At 38.9% G+C, this 25,644-nt stretch overlaps 1 protein-coding gene across 1 annotated transcript in view; it reads left to right on the forward strand.

Moving 5' to 3' along the window:
- Window positions 1-25,644, forward strand: part of LOC128655657 (oocyte zinc finger protein XlCOF7.1-like) — a 99,979-nt gene that overhangs the window by 6,397 nt on the left and 67,938 nt on the right. Inside the window, exons 3-5 of the mRNA XM_053709243.1 lie at window positions 2,235-2,294; window positions 2,497-2,644; window positions 20,008-20,106. Of these exons, the coding sequence (XP_053565218.1) occupies window positions 2,235-2,294; window positions 2,497-2,644; window positions 20,008-20,106 (307 nt within the window). The remainder of the gene's footprint in view (window positions 1-2,234; window positions 2,295-2,496; window positions 2,645-20,007; window positions 20,107-25,644) is intronic.

The raw sequence follows: 25,644 nt of genomic DNA on the forward strand, positions 1-25,644 counted from the left end.
CTCACCCAGATCATCTCACTAACCCTAACTTCAGCTCACCCAGATCATCTCACTAACCCTAACTTCAGCTCACCCAGATCATCTCACTAACCCTAACTTCAGCTCACCCAGATCATCTCACTAACCCTAACTTCAGCTCACCCAGATCATCTCACTAACCCTGACTTCAGCTCACCCAGACCATTTCACTAACCCAAACTTCAACTCACCCAGACCATCTCACTAACACTAATTTTACGGACCACTCAGTGCAGTAGAATTGCATAATTAACAAATGCATAATAAAAAGACAAAGCAATAACACCTACTCTGATTTTCAAATAAACAGTAGATTTCTCTGGCAAATTTATTTTTTCTCCCATTTTGCCGGCCCCCTGTATCATGTGACAGACATCAGCCAATTTCAGACTAGTATGCGTATACCCTGTTAACTTGTGTACATGCTCAGTAGGATCTTGTTCCCCAGAAAGAGTGTATATAAATAGATTGTGCAAAAATTGATAATGGAAGTAAATTGGAAAGTGTCTTAAAACTGCATGCTCTATCTGAATCATAAAAGTTTATTTTGACTTGAGTGTCCCTTTTTTTATTTTTTTTATTTATTGAGGTTTTGCGATAAAAAATAACATACAATGATAGCCTTATAACTGTAAAGATAGGTATATTATCATGCATTAAACATTGTCATATAACAAAAGTAAATAAGAAAAGTCATAAATGAAAAAGAAACCAAACAATATGACAACAAATAGGCTTCTCAAACCTCCATTTTCTGGATATATTAGCTTAGTTGGTTGGTTAGTTGGATGGCCACTTATGGGCTGTTTAATCACCAGAAACTGAAAAAGCACATGGTAACCAAATTGGCAGCCTCTTAAGGGCTTTAGAATAGCCAATAACAATCAGCGGGTAAGCACCGCTTGGAATATGGGTTATTGGTCTAAAGTGTACAGATTAGCAACTGAAAGTGGAGATGTAGTGATAGATGCTGAATGGAGATGGAGGAGTTTTAGTAAATGTTTAAGATGTGTAAAAACCCTCTTGGAAGAAGTATAGAGTATGGGAAGGTTAGCAAACTATGGCTTGGGGAGGGCAGTAGCTACAGGTGCGTATGTTTTTATATGGTCAGACAAGGGTATATTTGGGGCCATAGGAAATATATGTATTGTAGAAGACTGAAAGATTCCTCACCTACAAAAACATATGAGCATTTTGATGAATCACTGTGGAAATGGGAGTAGGCAGGTTGATACGAGTATATACCTCTGTGGTTACGATGTCAGTTATTAAAAAAAACTTGAGTAGTGGGCTATGCTGAGGGAGTAACAAGTAGGGTGGTAGGTAAAATAAACTAGTATGTGCAAACCAAATAGTTGATATTGTCTACAATAGTGTAAGTAACTTATGGAAAGGGGACCTTTAATGGGAACAATATGTTAAGTTGATGTAGTTTGGAGGCCGCTGGTAGGTACTGATAAGAGTTATTTCTACTAGGCGAGTGTCCCTTTTTTAAAGGACAGTCTACTTGAAAATTGTTATTGTTTAAAAAGATAGATAATCTCTTTATTACCCATTCACCAGTTTTGCATAACCATCACTGTTATACTAATATACTTTTTGCTTTATCATGTCTTGTTGGGAAAAGTAAATGAAAAGCACAGAGATAAGAGGCAACCTGCAGGGGCTTAGAAACAGGCACAACCCTCCAACATAAATCCTCCCCCAGCACCCAGAGCCCCCTGCACAACCCTCCAACACCGATCCTCCCCCAGCACCCAGAGCCCCTTTCACAACCCTCTGCTGCTGCAAAAAAATATACTAATCATAACACCCAAGACCCCTTCCACCATAAAGAAAAATCCCAAGCATACAAAGCCCTACTACATGACCTCTATTGCAAAAACTCCCTCCAGAACCTAAATGCCCCTCTTCATGACCCCTGCTACAATAAAAGCCTTAATTCCCAAGGGACCCCACCACCGAAGGAACCTCCTATCCAACCAATGGCTCAACTCCTCCCCCCCCCCATCACACACTCTCTCAAATGTTCCAATAATGTCTATATTCCTGAGCTCATGTCCTCAGTCCTTTAGCAGCTTTTATCTATAGAGGTCCCACAAAATTATCCATTATATGTTATTTATTTATATGTTTTGTGATGATTGAGAAAAGTAAAAAAGAACTTGTTAGACCAGGCAAATGGAGTCTGATGATCTTTCTCATGCATATTATAGGAATACACCATTGTGAAGAAGAGGCCCTTCCAGAGCAGCGTTCAACAGCTGAGCGGAGAGGTGAGTACTGCTGGGGAATGTGACATTATATCAGCATCAGGGCACAGTTACTCACTTTACTGACCCATCTGGCCCTGTGGTATTTCCTACCTTCTGTCTGTTTCATTGCATAATCTCAGTAACATTACTCTGGCTCTGTCAGTAAAAGTGTGTGACTGAACCAGTCCCTGTGTCAGCGCTGAATGAGTTGTGTGTGTTTCAGGTGCCTATAAAGTGTGATGATGTTGCCGTTTATTTCTCTATGGAGGAGTTTGAGTATATAGAGGGACACAAGGAGCTTTACAAGGACGTCATGATGGAGACTCACCAAGCACTAAGGACTATGGAGATCCCAGGAAATGAGAGCTCAGGTAACGCTGTGTAGTAATAAATATCTCACTCAGGAAATGCACATACACTACTGACGTGACTGACAGAGAGTAAATCTACAGTGTATCCGCCATGTGTGATCTAATAAGCTGTCTGATTATAAACTAATTGTATATGCATCAAAAATAATAAAAACACATTTAAATGTAAAGCGGGATTAATGTTAAACCAATTATATATTCATTTATATATCTAAATATTTTATATGCAAAAGGTAACAGATGCTTTGTTTTGTTCTAAAATGAATCATTTTTTATTTTTTTTAATATATAATTTTTATTAACCAACAGTGGGTACAGTTATATAAATCACAGAATAATGCACCACGCAGTGGACAATGTCATAGTGTACGGTAGATGGATAGTTATACAGTAAATATAATGCAGTAAACACAATCATGTAAGTGGCATAAATATATAGTCTATGCTGATACAGTACTTTATACTTTTAGATAACTTCCGCTTTCAATTTCAGACAATAGAGTATGTACACCATGTTGGGATTTTTGTAAATTAAAAATACCAAAATAAACACAAAAACAAAAGAAAAACACATAATCTCCTTTGGAGTAAATAACACATGATATCAACATTAGCTTTTCACGACTTGCGAGGATTCAACAGATTTACATTCATCTATTTAAAGTCAGCTATATAGTACAAATAATATGGATACCATAAAATCTAAATAACTAAAACAGAAAAATATTTTGTCAAGATATTTTGTCACAGCAATATACTTTCATTAGTACAATACCCTAGATATAGAAACAAGGGGGAGAGAGAAAAAAAAGGGGGATGGGAGGAAACACTTCACTCTATTTGGGCATTCCTTCCCTCAAAAACAAATCAGTTATAGTGCCATGTTGACAGGAAAATATTATTTAACATTAAAACTTCAAAATAAGGGGTTCTATGGAATTGTGAATTAAGCATATATTGCGTATTGAGATGATACGTCTGGATAATTTTAAGCCACTTATCAAAAAAGCGAGCTATCTGTTTCTTGTGCCATAAGAAAATATTATATTGTTCACATATGATCTGGGATTTGATGGCATTAATAAATGCTAATATTGCTGGGGCTGTCTTACTCTTCCAGCTTTTAAAAATCAGATTTCGACCGATGAAAATTAGATTAAATAAATAAAAATTAGTCAAATCTTCCGCCCCATATAGAAAACCAATATGCTTTGGTTCAAAAACATTCCCCACTATTTTATTAAGCCAATAACTTATTTTAAACCAAAACTAAATGATTTTTGGGCAAAACCAAAGACAATGTAAAAGGTCAGCATTGGGGAGATTACATTTAGAACAATTGGCAGAGCTTAGAGTGGACCATTTAGCTAGTCTGGATGGCGTGATATAAACCGTATTGAGTATTTTTAAAATGAGATTCTTTCCAGACCACTTAATACTTGCTTTAACTTTGTCCAGATCCTCAAATTGCCTTGCCCAATTAGCAAGAATACTATCTAAATATAATTGGCCTTGTTTGGCCAATAAAATTTAGTAAAATAGTGAGATTGAGTGAATACCTGCCCTATATACATTAATAAAGTCCCAGACTTTAGCAAAATTAACCTCAATTATTGTATTCTGAATTTTCCCACTAATAAAGTGACGTAATTGGGGGTATGCATAAAAGTTCTTTTTGAGTAATATAAATTATTTGGATATACTATCAAAAGTCCTTATATTATACGCTTCATCTAATAGTTGTGTTACATAAGTCAGACCTTTCTGTGCCCATATCTTGAATATCTCTGAATTCACCCCAGGTAAAAAGTTTGGATTACATCTCATAGGTAGAAATTTAGAAATAGAAAATTTAATGTCAAGTATCTGGCATATTTTTTGCCATGCCTTAACTACATTGTATATTCACAATTTTTTTTAAATATTGTCTGGAAGCTGAACAGAGGAACAATGTAGAATAGCCTGGAGTGAAAAAGGATAAATTAACTTTTCCTCTAAAGAAGTATTAGTCAGACAGTTCTTTGTTGTTAACCAATCTACTGCAAACCTAGCTAAAATTGTCAGATTTTAGGATTTAATATCTGGAAAAGAGAAACCTCCAAGTTGTTAGAGCTGAGATAGTTTTAATGTAGATAACATATGTCTCTTCTCATTCCAGATAAACTTAGCACAATCTTTATTGAAACAATTAATATCTTTAGTTAGGATAAATAATGGTAGATTATTCATGTAGTATAGTAAATGAGGAAAGAAAATAGACTTTATCATCATTATTTTTGCAGAAAGAGAGATAGGGAACAAGCTCCATCTTTGTAGTTTAGAGGATGCCTCAGAAAAAAAAGGTGTATAATTCATTCTATACCATTTGTTGGGGTCTTTATGTAAATAGATTCCTAAATATTTCAAGTACTCTACTTCTTTAAACGGGTGTTGGGTATAGCTATCTTTACCCTTTTGAATCCATAGTACTTCTGCTTTATCTCTGTTAACTTTATATCCGGAGAAAGAGCGAAATAGATCCAAAGACTTTATAGCTATAGGCATATTTTCCTTAGAGATCTTAAAGTATTAGAGCAGATCATCTGCATAGAGAGACAGAACTATATTTTGATCTCCAAAGGCAATACCTTGTAATTCCTGTCTAGAATAGCAAGGGGTTATATTGCAATATTAAATAAAAGAGGGGAAAGAGGGCAACCCTGTCAGGTTCCTTTGTTTAATTTGAAAAAAGAGGTAGAGCTACCATTGAGAAAGGAAGATATAGGGTGATTATAAATAGATTTAATCCAAATTCTTTTTTATTGAGAATAAGTCATATGGTTTACAAGCACAATAGATTGGTTCATGTAAGGAAAGCACGGAATGAATAAGAAAAATAACAGGATCCAATGTATCATATGCAAATAAAATAAAATAGATGGAATTTAACCAATTCACAAGTTATTCTCAAGGCTTATAGTAATAGAATAAAATAAATTGTGTTTTCAAAACTTTTCAGGAATTACTTATTATTATAGGTAATTGCAGAACATTAAACCAATTACAAACAGTTGTATGAAAACTCGATTAATAACTTTAAAGTACATCTGGCTCATTCCAGAAACGATTCACCAAAGGCCATCTCTATTGCTGCATGTCCGCCCTGGGTCTCAAGTCTAATTCTAGTCTCTCATTTATCTTTGATAAGTAGTGGTCCCAAAGAGCTTGGGCTTCTATATATGAGTCTCTCGTGTTGTTTTTATAGGAGCTAAACTCCTCTAATTCTATTAACTCTGAGACTCTACTTCTCCACCTCTGTAGGTCTGGGGGTGAATGTATTTTCCAATGTTTAGCTATAATGGATTTCACGCTATTTATCAATATTTGGAACAATATTTGGTGTGCCTTGGATATCAATTTCCTAAATTTATTGAGTAGAAAAATTAGGGGGTCTAAGGGTAGCAAGCAATCCAGAACTTTCTCCATTTCCCCAATACAATTCCTCCACAGCTGGTTGATTGCATTGCACCACCACCACATGTGCCCCATTCCACTACCTGTGTGTCCACACCTCCAACATCTATCTGATAGTAAAGGATATAACCTGTGTAGGCGTCTAGGGATAAGGTACCAGTTATGTAGTACTTTGTAGTTTAGTTCCACTAAGTAAGCTGATGAGGAAGAGGACTTGGTGTTTCTAAAAATAACAACTGCCACATGGGGAAGGCTTATAGTTCCCATTTCCCTTTCCCAGGACTCGATTGATGAGGGAAGATCACCTGGTGGGGGTTGTGTCAAAATTGCATATATCCTGGACAGAGTGTGTCTCTTTGGATGTAGTGCTGTGAGTAGTTTCTCAATGTTCGTGAGGGATCTTAACATGTTATTGCTACTCCTATGAGTCAGTATATAATGACGTGTCCGTCTGTAATTAAACCAATTCTGAAACACTGTAAATCCCTGTTCTTGGAGCTGAGCTTGGGACATTAGTTGATCATGTTCTACCACCTGGTGTACTTCTATGTCTATAATGTCTCTATCCATTTCCTGTGCTCCCCAAAGGTCAGTGAGTGAGAATTCATTATTATGGGTCAGTGACGTCAGCGGTGAAGGATTAGATGAGAGATATGGGTTTAGTTTATTTGCTGTGTTCCACTGTCTCAATGTCTCTTTAGTTATAGGATTAATGATATTCTTAACCATAAAATGATAGTTGGGATGCCAGCAGATAGCTGAAAGAGGCGTTCCTGGGTTTAGATTTTGTTCTATCTCTATCCATCTTTTCTGTGTTTTATGAACCCTCCAGTCTAGTATACGCTGTAAGAATATAGCACTTCTATAAAGTTCTATGTTTGGGACTCCCAGCCCTCCCTGTTCCCTGGAGTGCATCATTATCTTTTTATTGATTCTCGGTTGCTTACCCTTCCAAATAAAGGAATGGAGCAGCTGTTGTATCCGAGAAATGTATCTGGGTGGAAGTGGTATAGGGAGAGTCTGCATGATGTATAGCAGTCTTGGGAAGGAATTCATTTTTATAGTGTTAATCCTCCCCATCCAAGTCAGTCGCCTAGAGTTCCACGAGGAAAGATCCCTAACCAGGGCCTCACAAATCGGAATATAGTTTAATTTATAGATCTTTTCCATGTCTTCCGCTAATTGAATGCCTAGATATTTTATGGAACTCACACACCACCTAAACGGGCAATTTTGTTCAAGTCTGAGTTTCATTTGTTTTGGAAGGGAGATTCCGAGGATCTCCGATTTAGTATAGTTGATTAAAAAGTTTGTGAGTTTGTTGAATACTTTCAGTTCCTCCATCAAAGGAGACATAGATAGATCTGGGCTGGTGAGGGAGAACAAGATATCATCGGCAAATAAAGAGAGTTTATACTCCCTCCCTCCAACAACTACCCCTATGATATCCCTATTAAGTCTAATACTTGTGGCTAATGTTTCTAGTAGGCAGACAAACAATAAGGGGGAGAGGGGGCAGCCCTGGCGCGTGCCATTAGTTATCTGGAGGGGCTGCGAAAGAATACAATTTAATGTTATTCTAGCACTAGGTTTCGAGTACAAAGCAAAAATTCGCTGTAACATAATATCTCCCAATCCAAATGACCGCAATGTCATCTTGAGGAAAAGGCAACTCACGCGGTCGAAGGCCTTCTCCACGTCCATGGAAAGCCACACCGCGGGAATGCCCTCGACCTTTGCGTGCCAAATTAAATGCATGTTACGGACCGTGTTGTCATTGGCTTCTCTGTTTGGTATAAAACCAACTTGGTCTTGGTGAATTATGGAGGGGAGAATCCGGTTTAATCTAATTGCCAGGATCTTCGCATATATTTTAATATCACAGTTTAATATGATATTGGCCGGTAGTTGGGTATTAAGTCTGTTGATTTACCCGGTTTCGGAATGACCGTGATGTGTGCTTGTAAAGCCGAAGGGGGGAAGAGCTTATTGCCATCTATGTCCTGGAAATAGGACAACAGATGGGGGGCTAGTATATTTCTATATGTGGTATAATAAATATTTCCAAAACCATCCGGTCCCGGGGCCTTGCCTATTGGGAATGTTGATATGGCGTCCTTGACCTCTTTAAGGGTAATTGGTAAATCAAGCTCTGTCTGTTGTTCTATAGTGATAGAGGGAAGGTTTAACTGAGATAAGTAGGTGGATATATCCTGTTCGGTAGCAGATGGGCTGTCACCTTCTAGATTATATAACCCCTCGTAGTACTTTTTAAATTGGTCTGCAATGTCTCTTGATGTCAACCAAGTCTTCCCTTTATAATCTTTTACTGTCATAATATGACGTTTGTTAGTACGTTGTCGCAGTAATCTGGCTAGTAGTTTGCCCTGTTTGTTATAGCCCTCATAAAATGTTTTTTTTAAGAAATAGTGCTGCTCGTTTGGTTTCTTGACCAAGGAGCAGATTGAGTTGGTCTCTTTTATGTTGCATGCTAGTAAGGAGGGATAAGTTACCCTGCAATTTTTTATGTATGTCTTTTAGTTTCCCAGCTGTTCTAATAATAAACTCAGATATTGTGTTCTTTGTCTATTTCTGGCAGCCTTTAATGCAATAATTTCCCCTCTGATTACACACTTATGTGCCTCCCACACACAGTGTGTATCTATGTCTGGTGTGCAGTTTATATTAAAATAGTTTATTAGGGAGTTGTGGATCTGTGTGCATATGATTGGATCTTTTAAAAGAGTCTCATCGAGTTTCCAAGACTTATCATGCCTCTGTGAGGTAGGCCATTTAAGGGAACAGCTGACCATAGCATGGTCTGACCACGTTATAGGGGAAATGTCTGTATGTCTAACTAGTTCTAAGCTGGTTACATCTATAAAAATGTAATATATCCTTGTGTAGACTCTGTGAGGGTGGGAATAAAATGTGTAGTCCTTTGTGGAGGGGTGGGATAGTCTCCATGCATCATGTACTGCTAGGTCGGCTAAATTAGATCTAATTGATCTCAATATTTTCTGAGGGACCGAGGATACCCCTCTAGAGCAATCTATGTCAGGTTCCATTGCTAGGTTGAAATCTCCCCCCAGAATTAAACTTCCTTTAGCGCAATCCAAAATAGAATTTTTGATGGTGTGAAAAAATTGCGGTGTTGCAATATTAGGGGCATATATGTTAGCAATCGTTATAACTTTATTATATAGCCTACCTGTTAATATAATGAACCTCCCTCCCTTATCTCTATGTACCCTTAAGGGGCAAAAAGGGACATTTTTCCTAATAATGATGCCCACTTCGTTATGTTTAGTGGAGTTCGATGCCAGGTATACCTGCCCAAATTTACTGAGACATTGTAGGCTCCTTTCCCCTTTTAAAATGAGTCTCTTGTATAAGAGCTATATCGCAGTGGAGTCGCCTATATTCCCTGATCGCCGTGGACCTTTTTTGGGGGGAGTTCAGACCCTTTACGTTATGAGAGACTATCTTGATTTGCAATGAGTCGTCTGTCATTGTGCTTGTAGGGGGGTGGATTGTGCGGAATGTAAGTTATGTGAGACCCAGAGCGTGACATACCTTACACCAGTATCTCTCCTGGTGGACGTCCTTGCCTTAAGCCAAATAACAGGAGGGAAGAGTGAATCATTCCTTAGAGTTTCAATACCTGTAGAGAAATAAAAACAACAGCCTGCAAATACAAATGCAATTTGAGAACTACTTTTAACTATTCCTGTAGAATTTGTAACTGTAACTTCGTAAACACATAGTTTCAAATCTGAAAACGAACAGATTCCTAAAGTGTATTTGTTCAACAACTGATACACCATTTGCTAGGGGGACGAGTGGTGTCAGTTTACCATCAGAGTTTAGCTATTTTAATTTTTAACTTTTATGCAAAACTGGGGATTTAGAAAACAGAACCTATATGGAAACATCAAGAACATAGTATGGGAGTAGTGCAGTAAACACCAAAACAGGAGGGAAAAGTTGCTTAAGTTGTCAAACAGTAGTATTTCCGAGTAGCATTATAACTCACCTATCGCCATGTGTGCTCCTAAGGAGCATTATTAATCTATTTTACCTAAATGGTATGTCCTGGAATACCTAGACAAAACAGTGAATACCTTAAACAAAGTGGGTTTGGAATGATCATGTCACATTCTGCAGTCATACCACAGTCCACAAGAGTTTATTCATACATCCCCTTTAGGGGGGGTTGGGCCAGTTTTGAGTCTTTTCGCTGGAACTTTAGACCAATTGGGTCGTTGTTCTTTAGGTCGTTCTCCCCGTCTATCTTCCTGTGACAACGGAGTGTCCAGAACTTTTTCTGAGGGTACCTCAAATGTAATGTTAAGCTTCTTAGACAGAGTATCTAGGTCATTGTAACTTTTGTAAACTATTTGGGATCCATTGTGGTGAATAATCAGGCTGAATGGATAACCCCACCTGTATCTGATATTGTTCTCCTGAAGTTTTGTAGTGATGAATCGTACCTCTTTACGCCTTTGGATGGTTTGAGGGCATAAGTCCTGGAAAATCTGCAGTGAATGGTTGTGAAAAGAGATAGTCTGCCTGGTTCTGGCCGCTTGCCATATTTCTTCTCTTGAGGTGAACTTCAGCAGTCTAAGGATAAAATCCCTGGGTGGTGCCGGGTTTTTTTGGGGGGCCTCAAGGCCCCGTGTATCCTCTCAATGTCTTCTGAGGCAAGTGGATTGGACCTGGGTAGTAAAAACTGAAACAACTCTTTAACATACGATTTTAGATGTTCTTGGGGGATCTCTTCCAGGATACCTCTAATCCTTAAGTTGATTCTTCTCCCCCTATTGTCTAAATCTTCAAGTTTATCTTGCAGGGACTGTATTATGGAGTCCTGTATCTATAAATGTTGTACGTTTGAGCTGACTAAATTGTTTAGATTATCTTGGCCATCCTCCAGGTATTCAAGCCTAGCGCCCATCTCGTTCAGGTCTTTCTTAAGATCCCTTATTTCTTCTTTAATGAAAGTCTTAAGTGACTCAATATCTGTCTTGGAGGGTAGGCTCGCAATCTGCGATTGTATAGAAAGCAACGATTCTCTCTGATTTCCAGAGCATTCTGAGGATATATTAGCTGAATTAGTCTCCTGTGCTTGTTGTGATTCTGATATGTGGCCTTCTTGTGTTTGAAAGAAGGTAGAGACCGATGGGGTCAGGGCAGGAGTTTTATTTTGTTTTTCTGGTTTGTTATTTTTTTTGGAGGCCATGTTTAATGCTGTAATTCAATATATGACCTTGTGGAACTGGTGCGTTTTTCTCTTTAAAGTGAGGGCTGCTTCTTTTATCTCTGCTTTTGCTGGCTCAGTTACAGCATACAGGCCAGGCTTAGTAGCAATAAGTAAAGGTTGTGCTTCACAGTTGTTTGCAGCCTTCTATTCTAGCTATGCTTTATATTATATACAGTTCAGGGTCACAGAAATAAAATGTATATGTCCCATGTATCAAATCCGGCTGTATTATAATGTCTCTTCAATTAAGATTAGTTTTACCCAGTTTTCAGTGTACAGAGGAGTATTGTATGTATCTTATATTTCTTTGCAGTTCCCTCTAGGTGTATGATTCCGCAGCCTGAAATACGCCATGTGGGTGGTGAAGAGGCCTAGTGCTTTAATGCTGTCTTGGTCCGTTATATGAGGGGTTAATTCCTAAGAGTGGCGATAATATAGTTGGTGCAGCTTATATGTTCTGCCTTTAGAGTCCTTTACTTAACCCCTGAGATGGTTTACAGTTAGATGGGGGTATTGTGCTGCACATGTGTCACCCACGTGGGAAGCCGTTATTCTGTGCTTACGGCTGTGTTAGTTTGTAAGGCAGGCTCCCTTCAGGGTTAGACCCAATGCCCCATTGGTCTCCCGAGTGTCTCAATTGTATATTTCAATTATACATATAGGGGTTTCCCCCTCAATAATGTCCCCAGGTACCTTTGTAGTGGAGCGATACGGAGTCCTCACATTGCGGCTCTCACTGTGTCCCGACTGCCTGTTAACCTCCTCCTCCTCCTCCTCGTACACCTCTCTCTTCAGGGCCAGTTGTGGGTCTGATGTTACTGTAAGCAGTCTCAACAGGCAGCCGTATGATCACTGCCGAATCCTGTTGCGGTTTGACTGAGGTGCGTTATGTCAAAATGGCGCCCGCTGCTTTATACCTCCTTTCTCTTAGTTTTTTGTAGGAGCTTGTTTCTCCGTTTCCGAAGCCTAATTAGTGACCGGGTAGGTCCCTCAGCTCTCCTGCCCTAAACTTATGGCTTTTTTTTATCCCCAGATTTGTCAGCATGAGTGCTCTGATGGGCTGACTGCAACAGAGCTCTCTCACTCTGCTGCCATGTCCCAGCACGGCGTAGCTCCGCCCCCCGATTATAAATAGATTTAATTAAAAAAAGAGTATATTTCCAGAAAAAACTAAATTAGACAGAGTAGTATATAAGTGATCCCATACTATTGAATTGAACACCTTCTCAGCATCCACCATCACTATAGCAAAATCTTGTTTAATTAATTTACCCAGAGATTGGCATTAGAACAGCTAGGGAAGAATGAAGATATAGTCATCAAACAAGCGGACAAGGGGGGCTGCATAGTGGTGATGGGGAGAGATAAATATGTTGGAGAGGCCTTGAGGCAGTTGACAGACACCCTGGTTTATAAAGAACTTAGTTTTAACCCAACGGAAAGATTTGGGATTGAATTGAGACATCTTTTGGATGATGGATTGATGAGGGGGCATATTGACCAAGAGACATTTGATTATTTGATGGTACTTAAACCTGTCATCCCTATTTTTCACCACCTCCCCAAGGTCCATAAGACCTTGGAGGAGGTGAAGGGTAGACCAATTGTCTCAGGCAAAGGGTCACTTTTTGAAAGACTTTCAGGTTGGATTGAGTCCCTTTTGCAACCAGTCATTCACTTCTTGCCATCTTATCTGAAAGATACCACGCATCTCATAAAAGCAATGGATAGTGTCATATGGGAGAAAAATTGTACATGGTTAACAGTTGATGTGGTTGGCCTCTATTCGGCCATTCCCCATGAATTCGGCATTGAAGCCGTGAGGTATATGTTGCAGAATTTTAGCAACTACCATGAGGATTTGATCGAATTTATAGTTGAGGCCCTTGCCTTTCTCCTGACACATAATTATTTTAAGTTTGAGCATACTTTTTACCTCCAAAGACGTGGGACAGCGATGGGAGCAAAATTTGCCCCATCATATGCCAACCTATTCATGGGTTGGTGGGAACTGTCCCACGTCTTTGGAGATAATAACCCATTCAGAGATAGGATTAGATCCTATAAACGTTTTATAGATGATCTCCTTTTTATCTGGGTGGGGGAGATTGCTGAGATGCAAGATTTTTTGATTTACCTCAATTCTAACAGGGTAGGTTTGGAATTCACTGCCCAAACAGGGACAAGTACAATACCATATCTTGATGTGGAACTTAGGGGGGATCCTCTAAGTGGCAAGGTCTCTACATCCCTATATCGTAAGCCTATTACCTCAAACTCCTTGCTTCACGCTAGGAGTAATCATCCCCGTCACACAGGGTTTGGGGTGGCCAAGGGGCAGTTCATGAGACTTAAGCGGAACTGCTCCTTGGAAGAAGACTTTGCAAAGGAGAGTGAGACACTAAGTTGTCTCCTCTCAGAGAGAGGTTACTCACGCAAAGTCATCAATAGAGCCCACTTGGAGGTAACTAGGATGAGTAGAAGTGAGATACTAAGGGGGAACACCAGGAAAAGGAATGGTTATGATTTAACTAGACCAACTCTGGTTACCACTTATAGCCCGCAGTTCAAGGACATTACCAGTATTGTCAGCAAACATCTACCTATACTGACAGCTGAGGACAGCTTGAGGGACTATGTGTCCAAAGGGTGCAATTTTGTCTCTAAGAGAGCATGCACAATTGGTAATTTGGTGGCACCAAGTGTACTAAGGGATAAAGAGAGGGCCAGCAGTAGTTGGCTAAGTGTGAAAGGGCACTTTAAATGCCACTTCTCTAAATGTATAGCCTGTAAGTACAGTAGAGTGACATCCACTTTCCAATCAGCAACTACTAATAGGGTTTTCAATTTGTCAAATTGTACAAATTGTAGAACCCCTTTTGTAGTATACTTGGTAGATTGCTCCCAGTGTAACGGACAGTATATAGGGTGCACCACAAGGGAGGTGCGCTCCAGGATCAGAGAGCATCTAAATGATATCTCTCATGATAAAGACAGCTCAGGCCTCTCACAACACTTTATCTCTGTGCATGGGGGCGATGTTACGTCACTCTCATGGCAGGTTATAGAATGTGTACGAACACCCCCTAGAGGGGGGGACAGAACAGCACGCCTGATGCTGCGTGAAGCCTTTTGGATCTTCAAAATGAAGACAAGAAGGCCACAGGGCTTCAATATAGAGGGGGATATAATACATTTCTGGAAGAGATAGTAGTTTTCCCTATTTCTTTATTAAAATTATAGGGTCCCCTATTTGTTCAATACAGTAGTGATTGCCTACTCACACAATAAATATATATATATATAAATATGGTGCTTAAACATGAAATCTTAGGATATTAGATATCATCAGAAATGTATATATTGCTAGTCAATAAGGATAATTGATTTAGAATTATATATTAGTTGAAGTTGGAAAAATAAATATTCAACAATGGGCTAAATATTATTAGCTCTTATGTCTTTTCAATTACACATATAGATTTAGAACTAGCAGAGAAAGTATGCATAAGAGCACTATTTGTATATATTAAAGTGTATTAAATAAATTCCTCTATTTAAACCAACTAATGGGGTAGAGCAAACACATAAATACCAAGTAACTGACCAACTAGGGGTTAATCTTAATAGACTGAGGAACCAATAGGAGATTACCATCAGATTTAAAAGGCAGGAAGGAAGGGTAACAGGTCATGTTCATGATTAAGGGACTAACCGAAACATGTAGGACAGACCAGTTCCTGAAAATGTTCTGCCTATCTTTTTGATTTTAACCTCACTGTTGCCTATTAAGATGCTTTTATCTACATTTGGATATTAAAAACAAGTATGCTTACTTTGGAGGATCGCAGTGTACTTCTTTTTGTTTGAATAATTAATTTATTCCTTTGTACCTTATTCCACAAATGTTCCAATAGTAGATAGGTTCTGCATATATTTTTAGTTGGTGACATGAAGCCTGTTTGATCATTGTGTATAACTACATCTAAACATAATTTAAATCTATTAGCAATTATAGAAGTGAGTAATTTGTAATCTACATTTAAAAGTGAAATAGGTCTATAGGATCCGGGATCCAAAGTGTTCTTACCTTTTTTCAAAATTAGAGTAATAAGGGATGCCGAAAAGTAGTCCGATAATATCTGTTTTTTAATGAAATAATCATTAAATAGATTAGAGTATTGGCCACTTCCAATTTAAGAATTTTGAAAAATTCTGAGGGCAATTGGTCTGGCCCAGGAGCTTTATTTGATTTAGCGGCCTTTATGGGTTCCAACACTTCATGCAACATGATAGGAGAATTTAATCTCTCTAAATGATTAGAAGGAACATTTGGAGTAACAATTTTATTCCAAAAACTATCTTTATTAACTAAATCGATCTCTTGGGATGCGTATACCTTTTGATAGTAATTACAGAATACCTGTTTAATGTTAGGAAGATCAATAAATCTAGTGTTTCCTTCTTGAATAGCCTCAATCATATTTTTTTTTTTTCCTAGCTTTATCCATTCTGGAAAGATATTTAGCAGATCTGCCATATTGACCTCTATAGACTGCACTTAATTTAAAGGGACACTCAGGTTTTATTGAATTTTCATGATTCAGATACAGCATGTAATTTTAAACAACTTTCCAATTTACTTCCATTAAAAAAAGGGGCACAGTCTTTTATATTTACACTTTTTTTGAGTCACCAGCTCCTACTGAGCATGTGCAAGAACTCAGACTATACGTATATGCATTTGTGATTGACTGATTGCTATCACATGGTACAGGGGGAGTGGAAATATACATAACTTTGAAATCTGTTAGAAAAGAATCTACTACTCATTTGAAATTCAGAGTAAATGCTATTGCATTGTCTTGTTATCTTGCATTTGTTGATTATGCAAATCTGCTGTGTTTACTGGTCCTTTAAGTTCCTCACGGATAGATTTTTGAAGAAGAAAAAGATCTCTATCTTTCCTAGCAATCTTATATTTGTCCCAAAATGTCTTAATCTGTGTATTGATGTATTTCTTATATGCATTTCTAACTCCATTTGAGAGTTGGAGTTCACATGCTCTGTTTTTTTTTTCTTAATTTTGACCATATATGCCTTAATTTCACCTTTAGGGTAAGCTTTAGCTGCTTCCCAGAATATCTCTGTTCTATCAATATAAGCAAAGTTATTACCTTTATACTCTCTCCATTTATGTATTAACCAATTTTGGAATTGAATATCATTACCTAGATATTTAGGGGGGAAAATGTTAGCTGTAGGATCTGGATTGGGTAATCTTAACGGTATTGCTAATGATTTGATGGCGTGGTCAGAAATAATAATGTCATGTATTTATGGCTTAACCTCCAAATTAAGTAGAGAGCTGGCTATTAGAAAAAAAGTAAATCCTAGATAGGGATCTATGCGACTTAGACTCACAAGAATATGATTTAGTGTCAGGAAATTGAATACAGTTAAAAAGACCTTTATTAATTTCTTGCAGGGTCCATCACATCCATAGATGTGATGGACCCTGCAAGAAATTAATAAAGGTCTTTTTAACTTGACTGGAGGCTGGAAAACTACTTTATTTTGAATACATATTGGGGTTTGGCTAACCCTTTCCTGTGCCCCAGAAAGGAAAAGAGAGGTGCTGTCTTTCACCACTTTCATACAGGAAATTGAATACGCCATATATCATGGACCTTTAAGTATTTACATAAGTGCATGAATATTTTAGATTTCTGGTATGAAAAAATCACTTGCTTAGGGGATAATTTATCCATGGTTGCTGACGAGATTAAATTAAAATCACTGGCCAATATTACATTCTTCCCATTCCGTTCCAGAAATCAAAAATGTTGGGACCATATATATTACAAAAGTTATATCTCATTCCTGATATTTCGATTTGAAGCACCATCCATCTTTCACTAGAATCATGTTCTTGGCGAAGTATATTATAGGAAAGAGTTTTATTAATTATGAACGCAACTCCTCTCTTCCTCCTGGAACATGAATATGCAATCACCTGACCTACCCATTTAATCTTAAATTTGGCTGCTTCTTCTTCTGTTAAATGTGTTTCTTGAAGAACTACTATATCAGGATTATGTTTACCTAACTTTCTTATTATTAGTTTTCTTTTGATGGGCGAAGTTATACCCCCTACATTCCAGGATAGGCACTTGATCATATCTTTCATATTAAAAATAGAGAGAGATCATCACACAGAATAGCATAGAAGCTGGGGGAAAAACAAACAAACATAAAATAATACAAATAACCAAAAATCTGCATCGACAATAAAAACTAAATCCTAATGTAACAATCAGCAAAGCCATCAAGTACATCTTTTATCATATTATATTTAGAGAAGCTTTAACATTTTCAAGAAAGTGGAATATTAACCTTCCTAAAGTACTCTCTAGCTTCTCTGTCATTAGTCAAGGTGTAAGTAACATCGTTATAATCTATTAGTATTTTAGCTGGGTTAAGGAGTCTAGCCTTGTAGCCAGCGTTTCCTATATAATCTCAGATGGTCATTTCGTCTTGATAGTTCTGGAACTTAATCATTATTGGTCTATGTAAATTCTTCCCAGCTATATTTTTTTGGGGGGGACCTATTCTATCAGCTCTCTCAAAACAAAGAGGAATATTTTGCTGCTGAACACCCAATATTTGTGGGAGCTTTGTAGACGCAAAATATAATAGATCTGAAGAGTCATTATTTTCTGGGAGGCCAATGATTTTCAGGTTATTTTGCCTAGATTGATCTTCTAGATCAGCTAATCTAGATTGTAATGCTTTGATAATATTAGTTTGTTCAGTGGATATCTGTGTTTGATTATTTAAAGTATCTTTTACCTCAGAAACTCTATTTTCGACTTCATTAAGTTGAGTAGAAAATGGCCTTATCTCTACCATTAAATTAGCCAATTGTGTTTGTAATAGCTCGAATTGAGGTAAAAAGATCTCTGATAGTTGACTAACTAATGGTTGTAACTCAACCCTACGTGTTATGGGTTCACTAGTGTTTTCGGAAGACACATCTGAGATGCGATTCTTCCTGTCTTTCCGTTTAACAGGCATGGCTGATAAGTTAGATTTAGATGAAGTAATGAATCTTTCCATGTGCAATGCACGATTATTCTTACTCTTACTCAATCAAAAAAAAGCATGTGGTAGTGCATACACATCATATACTTTGTGAGGTGTCTATTACGTGTATCTTAAATGCTAAGGTGTTCGGGCAGCTGTATATGCTGCAATCAAGTGAGAACCAAGCTTGTGTTTTTTTTTTATAACTTAATAATATTAATAGTAATGTAAAGGAGGGGGAGTGTATACTGTGGCTTGACTGCCACACTGTGAAACCAAAAAGTGGAAACCAAAAAGTAGGAAAGCACAGAGAGGAGAGAAAAAAAAATCAACCTTTCTGTTAAATTAGTATATCAAACTGGCGGCCATTAATTCATATTCAGATTACACCGAAAGCCAAAAGAAATATAAATTGAGAACAGAATAATAGTCTTATAGCCTAATAGCTTTATGCAAATCACATTTCAGATAAAAATAGTTAGAATTAGCTATGCACCATCTGAGTGCACATACAGAGATTTCAGTTCCAACCTCTTTAAGGATCTGCTGAATATAAAAGATATATATATATATATATATATATATATATATCTCAAAAAACAAACAGTACTTAGAGATACTCCTATATCTTAGGTGGAGATAGATACTGGTGGTTATTGCATTGTTCCACTTTAACACCATAAAGATGTATATATGACAGTGTCTCTTGCCTTCTTTTAAAGGTGCAGCATTATAACAGGGAGTCCACTTTTTTAGATAGTCACATCCAGCAGAAAAGTAGAACAATCCTTAGACATTGTTATTATTTAAATATAGCATTAACTGTGAAGCCATATAAAAATAACAGGTAAACGGCTTTTGTAGGTATGACATCTAACATACGGATCCTCACTCCAAAAAACATATAAAGGATCACAACCTTGAAAAACAGGTTGAGTTATATGCAAAGTAATGATGAGACATACAGCGAGAGTGGAAAAATACTTGCGATTTTCACATATCTGCACCCTGGTGGGGACATAGTCCCATCAGCTCTCCTTTACTGCACAGCCTTCAGACTTCTCACCTCCTCTATACTAGCTTCTGGAGGGTGTCTTTACCAAGTGCTTAAGTGTGGTGTGCTTGCCTGCAGGAAATATACTTGTATCTTGGCAGTGGTGAGCCTCCCAGCTCTAGCCAGCTTTGCAGTAAGCTGCCTTGACAAACCAGGTCTATACCCTAGGGAATGTTACCACGCCACAACAGGTATAAACCTGCCGGAATAAGTACTTAAGGTGTAGCTGGAGCCTGCTACTTGTCTCTAGAAGACTTTGTGGTCAGGCCTCAGGATGCGAGAGACCAACTCCCTAGGATGCGTTCCCCGCCCCAACAACAGGAGGAAAGACCAAGGAGATGGATGTTGATGAGCTCTCCAGATACCACTCTTAGCTCGGCGTGCTCCGCTTAGCTCCTCCTACCGGAAGTCAAATGAATACATTTTAATATTTTTTATTTTTTTTAGATTCAACAAAAATTGTTTCATATCCATTTAACAAAATAAACTGATTCTATTCTTTATTAGAATTAACAGGTCACAGCGATGAAAATCTAGACACAGGAGCACATAGAGAACTGGTACAGAATATTCAGCCAGTGGAGACCCCATCAGTTGTCTCTGCAGGTGAGAGATCTATGCAGAAGCTACTAGTAATGTTTTAAAATACTGATGTGTTGTGTAATATTACTGTATAATCAGATTGTGTGAGATAACTGCACTTAAATCCATTTATCCAAAAAAACTAATTGTACAGGTCACAGTGATGAAAATCTAGATACAGGATCACATGGAGACCTTGTACAGAATATTCAGCCATCAGATGTCTCTGCTTCATGAAAATATTACACACACACACCCTCTATTCTCTTCACTCTCACCTTCTGATTTATGTAAATTTCTCACACACACACACACAACCTCTGTTTCCTTCTCTCTCACCCTCCGATTCATGTAAATAATACACACACACGCCCTCTCTTCTGTTCTCTCTCACCTTCTGCGTCATGTAAATGGTACACACACACATGCTCTCTCTTCCTTCTCTCTCTCACCCTCTGCTTCATGTAAATGATACACACACACACACCCTCTCTTCCCTTCTCTCTCTCACCCTCTGCTTCATGTAAATGATACACACACACATGCCCTCTCTTCCCTTCTCTCTCTCACCCTCTGCTTCATGTAAATGATACACACACATGCCCTCTCTTCCCTTCTCTCTCACCCTCTGCTTCATGTAAATGATACACACTCAAAGGCTAATAAGATACTAGCATGTATTAAAAGAGGCATTGATTCAAGGGAGGAAAGCATAATTCTGTCATTATATAAAGCCCTGGTAAGACCTCACCTTGAGTTTGGAGTGCAGTTCTGGGGACCGATTGCTAAAAAAGATATTGCAGAACTAGAAAAAGTTCAGAGAAGGGCCACAAAGCTAATAAGGGGATTGGAGAAATTAACCTATGAGGAGAGGCTAGCCAAACTGGGTCTGTTCTCTTTAGAAAAAAGGCGCTTGAGAGGTGACATGATTACTTTATATAAATATATTCAAGGCCCATATACAGAGATGGCAGGAGCTCTTTTTATTCCAAGAAAATTGGTTCTGACAAGAGGTCATAATTTAAGGTTGGAGGAAAGGAGATTTAATCTCCTGCAACGGAAACGTTTTTTCACTGTAAGAGCAATAAAATTGTGGAACTCATTACCAAAGGAGGTAGTGAATGCCAATACCATAGATACATTTAAAAACAGTCTGGATAAATTTCTGTATATAAACAAAATTCATGGATATGATTGCTAGTATTAAATGGGTCACATTTTAATGGGGTTATTTAAGCTTAACTGGAGCTTTTTGTAAGTATTTTAGATTTGTATAGGTTGAACTCGATGGACTTCAGTCTTTTTTCAACCTTATCTACTATGTTACTATGTTACTATGTTACACATGCCCTCTCTTCCCTTCTCTCTCTCACCCTCTGCTTCATGTAAATGATACACACACATGCCCTCTCTTCCCTTCTCTCTCACCCTCTGCTTCATGTAAATGATACACACACACACACACACGCCCTCTCTTCCCTTCTCTCTCACCCTCTGCTTCATGTAAATGGTACACACACATGCCCTCTCTTCCCTTCTCTCTCACCCTCTGCTTCATGTAAATGATACACACACATGCCCTCTCTTCCCTTCTCTCTCTAACCCTCTGCTTCATGTAAATGGTACACACACACACGCCCTCTCTTCCCTTCTCTCTCACCCTCTGCTTCATGTAAATGATACACACACATGCCCTCTCTTCCCTTCTCTCTCTAACCCTCTGCTTCATGTAAATGGTACACACACACATGCCCTCTCTTCCCTTCTCTCTCACCCTCTGCTTCATGTAAATGATACACACACATGCCCTCTCTTCCCTTCTCTCTCTAACCCTCTGCTTCATGTAAATGGTACACACACACACGCCCTCTCTTCCCTTCTCTCTCACCCTCTGCTTCATGTAAATGATACACACACATGCCCTCTCTTCCCTTCTCTCTCTCACCCTCTGCTTCATGTAAATGATACACACACACACTCTCTTCCCTTCTCTCTCACCCTCTGCTTCATGTAAATGATACACACACACACATGCCCCCTCTTCCCTTCTCTCTCACCCTCTGCTTCATGTAAATGGTACACACACATGCCCTCTCTTCCCTTCTCTCTCACCCTCTGCTTCATGTAAATGGTACACACACATGCCCTCTCTTCCCTTCTCTCTCACCCTCTGCTTCATGTAAATGGTACACACACACATGCCCTCTCTTCCCTTCTCTCTCACCCTCTGGTTCATTTAAATGGTACACACACACATGCCCTCTCTTCCCTTCTCTCTCACCCTCTGCTTCATGTAAATTATACACACACATGCCCTCTCTTCCCTTCTCTCTCACCCTCTGCTTCATGTAAATGGTACACACACATGCCCTCTCTTCCCTTCTCTCTCACCCTCTGCTTCATGTAAATGATACACACACATGCCCTCTCTTCCCTTCTCTCTCACCCTCTGCTTCATGTAAATGATACACACACATGCCCTCTCTTCCCTTCTCTCTCACCCTCTGCTTCATGCAAATGGTACACACACATGCCCTCTCTTCCCTTCTCTCTCACCCTCTGCTTCATGCAAATGGTACACACACACACGCCCTCTCTTCCCTTCTCTCTCACCCTCTGCTTCATGTAAATGATACACACACACACGCCCTCTCTTCCCTTCTCTCTCACCCTCTGCTTCATGTAAATGGTACACACACACACACACACGCCCTCTCTTCCCTTCTCTCTTACCCTCTGCTTCATGTAAATGATACACACACATGCCCTCTCTTCCCTTCTCTCTCTCACCCTCTGCTTCATGTAAATGATACACACACATGCCCTCTCTTCCCTTCTCTCTCACCCTCTGCTTCATGTAAATGATACACACACATGCCCTCTCTTCCCTTCTCTCTCACCCTCTGCTTCATGTAAATGGTACACACACATGCCCTCTCTTCCTTCTCTCTCACCCTCTGCTTCATGTAAATGGTACACACACACACACACATGCCCTCTCTTCCCTTCTCTCTCACCCTCTGCTTCATGTAAATGGTACACGCACACGCCCTCTCTTCCCTTCTCTCTCACCCTCTGCTTCATGTAAATGGTACACACACATGCCCTCTCTTCCTTCTCTCTCACCCTCTGCTTCATGTAAATGGTACACACACATGCCCTCTGTTCCTTTTCTCTCACCCTCTGCTTCATGTAAATGGTACACACACACACCCTCTCTTCCCTTCTCTCTCTCACCCTCTGCTTCATGTAAATGGTACACACACATGCCCTCTCTTCCCTTCTCTCTCACCCTCTGCTTCATGTAAATGACACACACACATGCCCTCTCTTCCCTTCTCTCTCTCACCCTCTGCTTCATGTAAATGATACACACACACATGCCCTCTCTTCCCTTCTCTCTCACCCTCTGCTGCATGTAAATGATACACACACACATGCCCTCTCTTCCCTTCTCTCTCACCCTCTGATTCATGTAAATGGTACACACGTATGCCCTCTCTCACCCTCTGCTGCATGTAAATGATACACACACATGCCCTCTCTTCCCTTCTCTCTCACCCTCTGCTGCATGTAAATAATACACACACACATGCCCTCTCTTCCCTTCTCTCTCTCACCCTCTGCTTCATGTAAATGATACACACACACATGCCCTCTCTTCCCTTCTCTCTCACCCTCTGCTGCATGTAAATAATACACACACACATGCCCTCTCTTCCCTTCTCTCTCTCACCCTCTGCTTCATGTAAATGATACACACACACATGCCCTCTCTTCCCTTCTCTCTCACCCTCTGCTTCATGTAAATGATACACACACATGTCCTCTCTTCCCTTCTCTCTCACACTCTGCTTCATGTAAATAATACACACACACACACCCTCTCTTCCCTTCTCTCTCTCACCCTCTGCTTCATGTAAATGATACACACACACACACACACACCCTCTCTTCCCTTCTCTCTCTCACCCTCTGCTTCATGTAAATAATACACACACACACACCCTCTCTTCCCTTCTCTCTCTCACCCTCTGCTTCATGTAAATAATACACACACACACACCCTCTCTTCCCTTCTCTCTCACCCTCTGCTTCATGTAAATAATACACACACATGTCCTCTCTTCCCTTCTCTCTCACCCTCTGCTTCATGTGAATGACACACACACACGCCCTCTCTTCCCTTCTCTCTCACCCTCTGCTTCATGTAAATGATACACACACACACATGCCCTCTCTTCCATTCTCTCTCACCCTCTGATTCATGTGAATAGTACACACGTATTCCCTCTCTCACCCCCTGCTTCATGTGAATGGTACACACGCATGCCCTCTCTCACCCCCTGCTTTATGTGAATGGTACACACGCATGCCCTCTCTATCCCTCTTCTAGTTCATTAAATGGTATTCTGTGAAATCAGACATTTTGGCCATTAATAAATATTAAATATAGGAATAAATTGGCATCTGGTACTTTGCAATATACTGTAAATATCCTTTTAATATGATGACAGTAGTGGAACATTATTTAATCTACAGACTATAATGTGTAAATTTAAAGGGACATTCCGGTCAAAAATTAAATGCACATAGATGAATTACATATTTGAATAGAAACATATTTGCAATATACAAGTATTAGCAAAAATGCTTTATAGTAAAAGTTAGCACTGTTTTAAAGTTAACATTTTTCTCTGCACATGCTTGTGAAGCATAGCTGGATTTTCTCAGTGCACCAGCATTTTAAATACTGCAGTTGCTCAGAGCGCCTCCTGGGCTTGTAATCATGTCAGCAATTAACAAATTGAGTCATTACCAGATGGTAAAAGCACCGTAGGCTCTCTGAACAAGTGCTGTGTTTAAAATGCTGGTGCACGGTGCATACTTAAATACACGATTGAAACAGCTATAGCTTTTATTAGAAGCAATTTTGCTAATACATGTACTGTATATTACAAAAATGCTTCTATTCAAAACTGAAATGCATCCATGTGGATTCTAATTTTGGCTGGAATGTTCCTTTAAGTTCTGAAATATGTTTTTGGTGTAAATGCTTCATACCTTCAAATTTGCAATATATTTTAAATATTTAACGTAACATCTGAATTTACAAATCTAATAAAATAAAAATTTTGATGTTATTGATCAACCTCAATATGCCCCAAATATTAAAGGGACAATCTACTTGTTTTCTTTTTTTGCTTTGTTCAAAAAGATACCCCAGCTATTACCCATTCCCCAGCTTTAAATAATCAACATTGTTATATTAACCCCTTAAGGACCAAGGACGTACAGTGTACATCATACAAAAACTGTCACTTAATGACCAAGGATATACCCTGTATATAATCATGCACTTCCTATTAGCATTTACACCTTGAGATTTATTTATAAAATGTTTAGTTTTGCCTAATAAAACAACTTTGCAATATATTTAAAAAAAAAAAAAAAAAGATATACCCTGTACGTCGTCAGGGTTTTCAAGCGCTGGAAGCTGATTGTTGGTGGGAGCCATAGCAGGCAGGCAGATGGATGGCCCATTGCTAGATCCGGATCCTG

The sequence above is a fragment of the Bombina bombina genome, chromosome 4 (genome assembly GCF_027579735.1).
Source record: "Bombina bombina isolate aBomBom1 chromosome 4, aBomBom1.pri, whole genome shotgun sequence".
NCBI classification, from domain to species: Eukaryota; Metazoa; Chordata; class Amphibia; order Anura; family Bombinatoridae; genus Bombina; species Bombina bombina.